This window comes from Mytilus californianus, unplaced genomic scaffold, assembly GCF_021869535.1.
Source record: "Mytilus californianus isolate M0D057914Y unplaced genomic scaffold, xbMytCali1.0.p SCAF_4, whole genome shotgun sequence".
Lineage (NCBI taxonomy): Eukaryota > Metazoa > Mollusca > Bivalvia > Mytilida > Mytilidae > Mytilus > Mytilus californianus.
In genome coordinates this window covers 29,055,058-29,064,542 of record NW_026262690.1, presented here as the reverse complement: position 1 = coordinate 29,064,542, position 9,485 = coordinate 29,055,058, and the positions used below count along the sequence as shown (strand labels likewise).

The 9,485-nt window shown below is 33.1% G+C and overlaps 1 protein-coding gene across 1 annotated transcript; it reads right to left on the bottom strand.

Annotated features, from left to right (window-relative positions):
- Positions 1–1,015: 1,015 nt before the first annotated feature.
- On the bottom strand, positions 1,016–6,278 carry LOC127739441 (uncharacterized). The gene is made up of 2 exons (XM_052251211.1): positions 6,029–6,278; positions 1,016–3,251 (listed from the first exon to the last, which is right to left on the bottom strand). The coding sequence occupies exon 2, from the start codon at positions 3,247–3,249 to the stop codon at positions 1,207–1,209; it is 2,043 nt and encodes a 680-aa protein (XP_052107171.1). The 5' UTR covers positions 3,250–3,251; positions 6,029–6,278; the 3' UTR covers positions 1,016–1,206.
- Between the last annotated feature and the right edge of the window lie 3,207 nt (positions 6,279–9,485).

The window sequence follows — 9,485 nt, the reverse complement described above, 5'->3', positions numbered from 1 at the left end:
AACAGCATAACTTTAATCTTCTTGTATGCAGATTTCCTAATATGCAAAGATTACACATTTGTTATTTTTAGATGTTGTCTGTTGGTTTTTCGGATTCAAGCGTCTAAGCTATGCCTTTTATCGACAAAGGTAAACTGTTTTTGCAAATTGGATTCCAGTTATTCCACTTTAAGATAAAAAATCCAAAACTTCGTGGGAGGTTTCGTAAATCAGAACTTATATGAAAGGATGAAATTACAGAACAAGAGCATTTTGATCTGGATAATTCAAAATTAAAATTTGCTTTTTCAAGCAAAGCAAGTTTGTCTTTTTTACCAATAGTTCTTTCCCCGTTTGAATGGTTTTACACTTGTCATTTTTGGGGCACTTTATAGCTTGCTGTTCGGTGTGAGCCAAGGCTCCGTGTTGAAGTCCGTACTTTGACCTATAATGTTTTACTTTTAAAAAACTGTGACTTGGATGGAGAGTTGTCTCATTGGCACTCATACCACATCTTCATATATCTACTTATATAGCAGACATGCATCACAAATGACGACTCCAAGCCAACCAGTCAAAAGATTGACAAACCTTTATGCATTCATTTCTATTATCGTCTGAGGGTTTTTTCTTGTCATTTTTTTCGTTTGAAAAGTGCCATAACATTAATTATTGTTCAAAATTAAAAATATCAGACACCCAGATACAAGTTTTTCAACGTAGTATCGTCTTCTCTAACAATATATAATTAATTGATATAAGAATTGGAGAATAAAGCATAAAGCTTACACTAACAAATTACCATAGCATTAAAGACATGAACACAAAATGAAACTTGACGAAAAGAATATCATGTAAAAAGACAAATTGAATGTCTTTTTTAGAGTACACTAAAACAAGCACACCGAGCTGAAAAATGTATACGCTGTTTGCGAATCTCAGTGGCATGAGTTTTCTTTCTCTACGAACTCATTTTGTGATAAGAAAATTTAAACCTGCGAGATAACGGACGGAAAAAAAACAAATAAATATCTGATACAATGATAATGTTTTATTTCTTAACACCGAGCTACTTTAAACATGATGCCTCAAATTAACAGATATTTTTGCTCTACTATATAAATAGCTAACTCATGTAATTATTCACTTTTGCGGCTAATGTTGTGATTGGAAGGAAGAAGGCTACTGCAACTTCAGTTTTACACAAAATTGTTTTAGGGATCATGATTAACCTATTTTGGTAACTTCTCGTTTTCTAAGGGTATATGTGATCAAGCATCTTTCTTTCTCCAAATAGAATTGTTTTCTGTCTCTCCTTGCTGCTTGGATATAATCTTTTGTCTTATTGTTTTTCAGAAACTTACAGTTAGGTGACCAAAGAGCGTGTTTATGCCATGGATCGTCTGATATCTGCCAATTACGCAGTCCATGTCCACACATGTGGCATGCGACTTTGTCTTCAATGTGAGTAAAGTAAAATCCTGCTTCAGCCAGTAGTATTGGATCAGGGGCATTGGCAATATCCCAGTTAACGTACGAATTTATTCTCGAGTGTAGTTTTTCAAAATCTGGATTATACATGCCTTGACGGATAGTTCCGTCAAAACGACAGCGATTTACAAATTCCTGTCCCTTTGTTGACAAAACGAATGGACAATGATAGTAATATTTAGCATGACGAACCCATGGTTCCTCGTCAGGTTTGAAATCCCAATCTGCGGCATTGCAATAGAAACATCGAAAAACTACTCCGTCGTCTGCACAAAAGTATCCAGCGTCAGCAAATTCTTCTTTTGTAGGTTTAACAGATGTAGGATAATATCTAAATGTCTTAAGTCTGGCTTCGTATGTGTCAAACTGTGGATATTTTGGTTTTGTTACTGGCGGTTCAACCACCGCGTCGTGAATAAGCATTCTACATTCATTTCGGATTGCTCGGGATTTTGGAATTCCTTCCATGGAATAAACAACACCTCTTCCGAAATGATCATAAGTTTCGTTTGCATTTAATGTTGTTCGTACAATTTCGTTGAATTGTTTGACTTCGTCTGAATTTTTACGCAACATTAAATCTTCCATGTCATACACAATCAGACCAACTTTTGAAACTTTATTCTTTTGTTTTTGCATATTTTCTTTAAATATGTGTGCTATATAATAAGGACGACTGACAAAATCTTTTAAAGTTTTCATAGAGACAAGCACTGTACTATCTTTAATTTCTATTCCTAATGTTCTCATGGCAGAAAAAAAGAATCTAAAATCATTGCACTGGTTTAAGAAATGAAATAGGTCATATGCAACAGGTTTAGCTAAGAAGTAGACAACTTCGTCCATTTTAGATTTTCTAAGTCTGGAAAGAAATTTTGTACCAACTACTTCTAATTCTGAAAACTCGGTTTCATCTTGTGATTGTTTCTTTATAATATAATCTGAACTCTGCTCAATTGAATTAATAAGGTGGTTCCACCAGGATTCCTTGTTCCCCAAAATATCTAAAACTTGGAATGGTTTTAAAGTTCTAGGAACTTTACATTGTTCTAAACGACATGGGATAATAACGTTACGATCTCCATCCTCGCCTCGACTGAAACATTCCTCTAAAGCTAAATCCAATTCATATTGACATTTATCGCTTTCCATAAATGCTTCTGTTAAAATTATTAGAATTTTCATACTTTGCTCAAAAGACTGAACTATTGTTTTTGGATACCTTTGACCTGGAATAAAATCTCGACATTTGTAATAGCAAAGGAAACCTAGACTCTCTAGATCATTAACGAGATTAGTCACATGGCTGGACACTATGTCATTATCTTTGTAGATAACACTTACATGGAATCGTTTTCCGAACGCAAGAACTTTTTGATGGCGCTGATATATGACTACATCTGGTGCAAGATCAGAATTTACTGCACTGACCTGAGTGACCGTCATACATTTCCTACTGTCCTTGGTTTTAACCACTGTCTTCGTTTGTTTACACTCTTTCGATTTGCTCATGTAGTTTTCGTTTTCTAAATGTGAAGTTTCATTTCTATCTATTAATTGGAGTTCCAGTGAAAGATGGTCTTTTAAGTTAACTGCAACTTCCGAAGCGCAATCATCAGCTCTCCAATAATTTCCGCAGTTCTGTGTTTGATTGCCGAGTGAACCTGATAGACACATATTTTGAAGTATGGAATTTGTGCTCTCTGAATCACACTGGCATAAGCTGTCAAAAGAAACACTAATGCCGGAGTCTAACTTTTTATCGGTTGATGCATCCATTTCTGAAAAGAAAAATATTTCAAACATTGACTTGATAAATCATTTAAAAAAATGAAAATAACACTTTATAAATTTAGTGCTTTCCTAGAATCATCTTCACCAAAAACTCAAAATTAAAACATTATTAACACGCTTTAATACTACGGGACACAAACCATCAACTACTCGATCATGAAAAACAGTTAAATCTAATGTGAGGAAGATGTATTTAATAAGTTTAAATCAGACTGGTGTACAAGAGTTGCTGCATATGCAGAGGGAAGTAAATTGAGGACTTTCAAATTGCTTAAAAATAACTATTGTACTGAAAATTATTTGAAAAATATTCTGTCAATAAAAAACAGAAGTTCTTTTGCAAGATTTAGATGTGGGGTAGCTCCACTAGAAATAGAAACTGGAAGGTATGAAAGAAAAGAAGTCCACGAGAGGACATGTTTTAACTGTAGCTCTATTATTGAAGGTGATCTTCATGTCATTTTGAAATGCCCATTATATGTAGATTTAAGACAAATCATGATACATGAAGCTAATCATTTTAATGAACGTTTTAACCTATTATCAGATAGCGAAAAATTTATATTTTTATTTAATAAGGACAATGTTGCTGCTATAGTTGCAAAAACCTGCAACAATATTTTATTAAGAAGAAACAGTATTTTATTTCACTAGTTCTTAAAGAAACAAATGTTTTACTTTCATTTAGTATAAATGTATACTGTAAATTTTAAATGTAAATGTGTAAAAATATGTTTATATGTATTCATTGTGTCTTAAAAGTCTTTCATAAATCTTTTTAAAATTGGTGCATACAATGCAAATGTTTTAATGTTTTATGTTTATTTCTGTGAATCTCATTTTATGTTTGTATGTGGTGAGACTATAATAAGATATTGAATCTGAATCTGAATGTGTGAAACGTGAATATTTTCATGTATTATGTACTTGATAGATTTTAATATAATATTTAAGCCAGGTGCGCCTAATTATATCTTTAACAAATCAATGCTGTATTCCCAAACATGCGAAATATCGGACGAAAAACCCAAATAAATATCAGATACAGTGATAATGTTTTATTTCTGAACACCGAGCTACTTTAAACATGATGCCTCAAATTAACAGATTTTTTGTGGAGTTCAGTTGCCTCATGCGTAACCTATAAATAAATTAAATGAAATTAAATTACTTCTTAAGATTAAAACAGTTATAAACATCTGCTTGATTTTTGTACAAATGTAAAAAAATAAATGGAAGTGTTTCATGTTTTATCAGAATACATTTTATTTTTATTTTTTCCAACATATATATTTCTTTCCATCGTATAAAGCCCCTTCTTCTTTGATGACAGATTATGTTTTGGGATTTTTAGCAGCTAAAATATGAGTCAATATGGGGGTAAAGATTGTGACCATAAAAAAATACGAAAATCTGCGTTGGAAATGTCAGAATGTTTTCTTACTGGGGTTTTGTTCGATTGAACATATTTAAATGTGTTTGTAACAGCATCTTCACTGTACTATTGTAATGAAAAAAGAGATTATTAAAAATAATTTTGGTTAGGTTACTCTCTCCTTGACGTACCCCAGGTCTCTTTAAATGTATAGAGTACCGATACATCTCCATATTCTATCGAAAAAAAAAACCTTTAAAAGACACCAACGATGGCGGTTCAAATCATGACTGGGTATTATTCATTCAAAATCAAATTTAGAAATTTAGAAAAAATAGGGATGACTATTTTTTTCATCCAGCAACCCCATCAAAATAACTAAGATGTCGTAAGTACTCTGCTTTATTCAAAATACGTATCATTTATACTCGCGACTCGCCGGTAACTTGTCAGTACATTACCAAAAAATTTGTGAAAAAGGCACAAGATCTGAATTTATACCATTTTGCAACTAGTAATCTTTACAATCTTAGGACTAGACAAAATATTTCACAACCAATATACAGATTTATAACATATCAGCAGTCCTAAATTCAAGCAACGAATAAATTGTGAGACCACCTGGGTCGGAATCTGTGTCAACTGTTTAACTGTTCCATATCTTTAAACTTAAAATTTACACCAAAAAGTATTTTCAAATGAAAACAAATAACTATTTGTGTTATTGTTATTGCTACGGTCAACTGAAAAAGTCTCTTTTCCATGCTTTATATATGAAAATATGATAAGGGTTCAAATTTGAAATGAAGATGTTAAAAATGTGTAACTATGATAAGGATGTGGTAAATTGTATCACAGCAGCTCATTCCTATCAAAAAATAGGCATACACACTATTCGGGGACCGAAGGTCATAGAGCAGGACGCAATCAAGAAATATTTACAAATAGGAAATGGATTGCTGCTACCCTCTCCCTACTCCCGAATCAAGCAGACAGCCTTTTTTTAAAACATCTTTTACAGATGATTTTAATAAGAATTTTAATTCAATATTATCAGCATGTAGGCATGGGGTAGGCCGTACGGTTGCCTATAATTGCTTACATCCACTTTATTTTAACTTTGATGATTAGTTAATTGTCTCATTGGCAATCATACCACATCTCCTTATTTCTATACTGGTACATTTTTTTGATTTGCCTGTGTATTCCTATATGTTTACACAAATATCCATCATATACCTTTCCGTACTCATGATACATAAAAATAAAGATAACAGCATCCTGCAAATTAAAAGATTAAAAAGGAAAATAGATTTGTAAACTAAAAAAAAAACCATCACAAATTTGTAGATATTAACAACATGTAGACACAGTGAAAATGTTACTTACATAATCATTTATTTGCCACGTATTGTTTCGTTTTCCTTGAGATTCATTACAAAATTATATTTATAGAAAATTCATTATTGAAAATCCCCGGTCATTCATAAAACTCATTGATTTGTACGGTTCAACGAGTAGATCACTAATCCATTCTCTATATTTAAATTACAGTTTAAGGAAGTTTTTAATTTTCTTCACAGTTATGACACAACATATGAGTATTAGTCATAAGTCGAAGGTTTTATTGATTCTCTGTCGATTAATGATGAGGCGGCGGAAATACACATACTGAACTTATGTGCAGTGGGAAACCTGGTGAGTCGAGAACAAAAAGAAAAGTAACTCTTCCGTTCATCAAATCGACATCCAATATAAAGTCACATTCTCAAATCAGGAGTCGGTTTCACAAAAAAACTTACGACTAAGATTGATCATAAGTATACTGAATTGTTCATGACTGACATCAATCTTCTTTGTAAGTTTTTTTTTTGTGAAACCGACTCCAGTGTCCAATATTTTTACCCTCTAATCGGCGTCCAATGTGACGCCATGTATTACCGAAACGACATCCGATCGATCGGAGTCTCCGCTCATCGATCAACAAAGTCGACAACAGTCCGTCCCAAATTATCAACTAAATAAAAATAAAAGGACAAACATTAGTAAATGACAATACGACAAACACCGACATCATATTACAATGTTCATGTACAGCATATTAATATATTGTTGAAAGAAGTTAATCCACTGGATCTACGTATGTTGTCTTATTCCTTTCATATTCATAAAAATAAATGACGCGTGGATATACGAAATTGAGACAACAACCCAACGACAAAGATAATCGAAAGACATCTAGGGGGCAATATACAGTCTCAAACAACAGACAGAATAAAGAAAATGCCTGTTTCAAATCAGAAATATAATTGTGACGTCATTGCGGCAAGTCCGTAAAAAGGGCGTCGATGCGAGAAGTCAAATATTGGACGTCGATTTGAGAACAACAAAAAAGACGTCGATTAGAGGGGCATATTATGGAATTGGCCGTCGATTTGGGATCTTATTTATTATGACGTTAGATTTTGACGTCAATTAGGGACCATGCGTCGATTTGAGTTTTACAAATATACTGGGAAATCAATATAAGCAGGAGTTAATTCCCTTTGTCCAGCGCATTAATAATTACTTATTAAAGTTAAAATATGTATTCAAATCTGTGTATTGTTGAGTGCTAGATTCTATCTGCATAGATTGTTCCATAGATCAATATCAAATTGAATTCAAATATATCATATGATATGATCCATTTGATGGCTGTGTATGTAATTGTGTTGACATAATCATGATAATAGACATAAGTTTCTTTCCTTAGTTCAGATCAATAGTGGGTTAACACATGTACAATATCTTTTTAATTGTAAATTAAAGTGACAATATTCTGTCTGCATACATGTATATATATTGTTTAACTTTTTCGTAATGAGAGGATTATAGCTCAGTAATTATTAATATACCGTAAATATAGATACATATTGGTGTGAGCCAAGGCTCCGTGTTGAAGACCGTTCTTTGACCTATAATGGTTTACTTTTATAAATTGTGACTTGGATGGAGAGTTGTCTCATTGGCACTCATACCACATCTTCTTATATCTATATACAAGTATCATATGGCCATTAACCTATATCATGTAAATAAATAAAGGCAACAGTAGTATACCGTTGTTCAATAGTCATAAATCGATTAAACAAAAACAAATCCGGGTCACAAACTAAAACCGAGAGTAAACACATCAACTATAAGAGGAAAACAACTGAAAAACAGAAACACTGAACTGCTAAAAAAACAAACGCCAACATACATAGAAACGGAATATTTGATAACAACAACCATATTCCTGACTTGGTACAGGACATTTTAAGAAAAAATGGTGGGTTGAACCTTGTTTTATGGCTAGCCAAACCTCCCGCTTATATGGCAATGTTAAAAATACCGCTGAAATGACAACATTACGTGACAGGAATACAGTACAAATAAACGCAAGAACACTCAGGACAGAGAAATACATAAATAAATAATATAATAGTACATTAGAACATGTAAACCACAGAATAACAACGGACACCACCCATTAATTTACGATAGTACACCAGTACACCACAATAGAATTATGAACTGTACGTCACACGAATGGATCAACGCCACAAAAAGTGACGTCACAGGTAAGTTTCTAAAAATAGAATAGAAAATTAGGATAAAGTTTGTAATGGTGTTATTTTAAGTATTTTCTAACCATTACACGAATATTAATATAGAATTATAAAATTGAGAATGGAAATGGGGAATGTGTCAAAGAGACAACAACCCGACCATAGAACAGACAACAGCAGAAGGTCACCAACAGGTCTTCAATGCAGAGAGAAATTCCCGCACCCGGAGGCGTCCTTCAGCTGGCCCCTAAACAAATATATATACTAGTTCAGTGATAATGAACGCCATACTAAACTCCAAATTGTACACAAGAAACTAAAATTAAAAATAATACAAGACTGACAAAGACTAGAGGCTCCTGACTTGGGACAGGCGCAAAAATGCGGCGGGGTTAAACATGTTTATGAGATCTCCCCCCTCCCCCTATACCTCTAGCCAATGTAGAAAAGTAAACGCATAACAATACGCACATTAAAATTCAGTTCAAGAGAAGTCCGAGTCTGATGTCAGAAGATGTAACCAAAGAAAATAAACAAAATGACAATAATACATAAATAACAACAGACTACTAGCAGTTAACTGACATGCCAGCTCCAGACTTCAATTAAACTGATTGAAGGATTATGTCTTCATCATATGAATATCAGGCACAATCCTTCCCGTTAGGGGTTTAGTATCATACCATCATAACATATATGAGAAGAACATAACCCGTGTCATGCCAACAACTGGTTTTTAAATAAATGTGTTTAGTGCCGATGCAAAGACCCTATAAGTGAATCAATATTAACGCCAAAATATGCAATCTTTAATGACCTGACAACAGTATCGTAACTATATCCCTTCTTAATAAGTCTATTTAAAGGTTTTGTTAGCTTCAGAGGTGAATACTGACATTTTTGTGCTTTTTATGTTAGTAATGGTGTAATTATTTGTATTTTTTACCATGTCGGCTTTTCTTCCAAACCAAAACTGAGTAAAAACAAATAAATCCTGTGCACATAGTAACTTTAAACAAAAAACCACACAAACGAACTAGCTGATTAACCACCCCAACTTTTACATACATATAGAAAATGAAAATAGAATTCAAACCACAAACGATAAGACATAACACAATATCTAACCAGACTTACAAGAAGAAACATCATAACTAAATACATGAATGTTGGATGTATAAATACCGAGACACGTCTAATAGCAATGCGAATTCACACTCGGCAAAACAGTCATATTCGGGAATAGGTGACCT

What these genes read in the sequence shown, in the direction of transcription:
- LOC127739441 (XM_052251211.1), bottom strand. Translation starts at nt 3,249, where the DNA reads ATGGATGCATCAACCGATAAAAAGTTAGACTCCGGCATTAGTGTTTCT.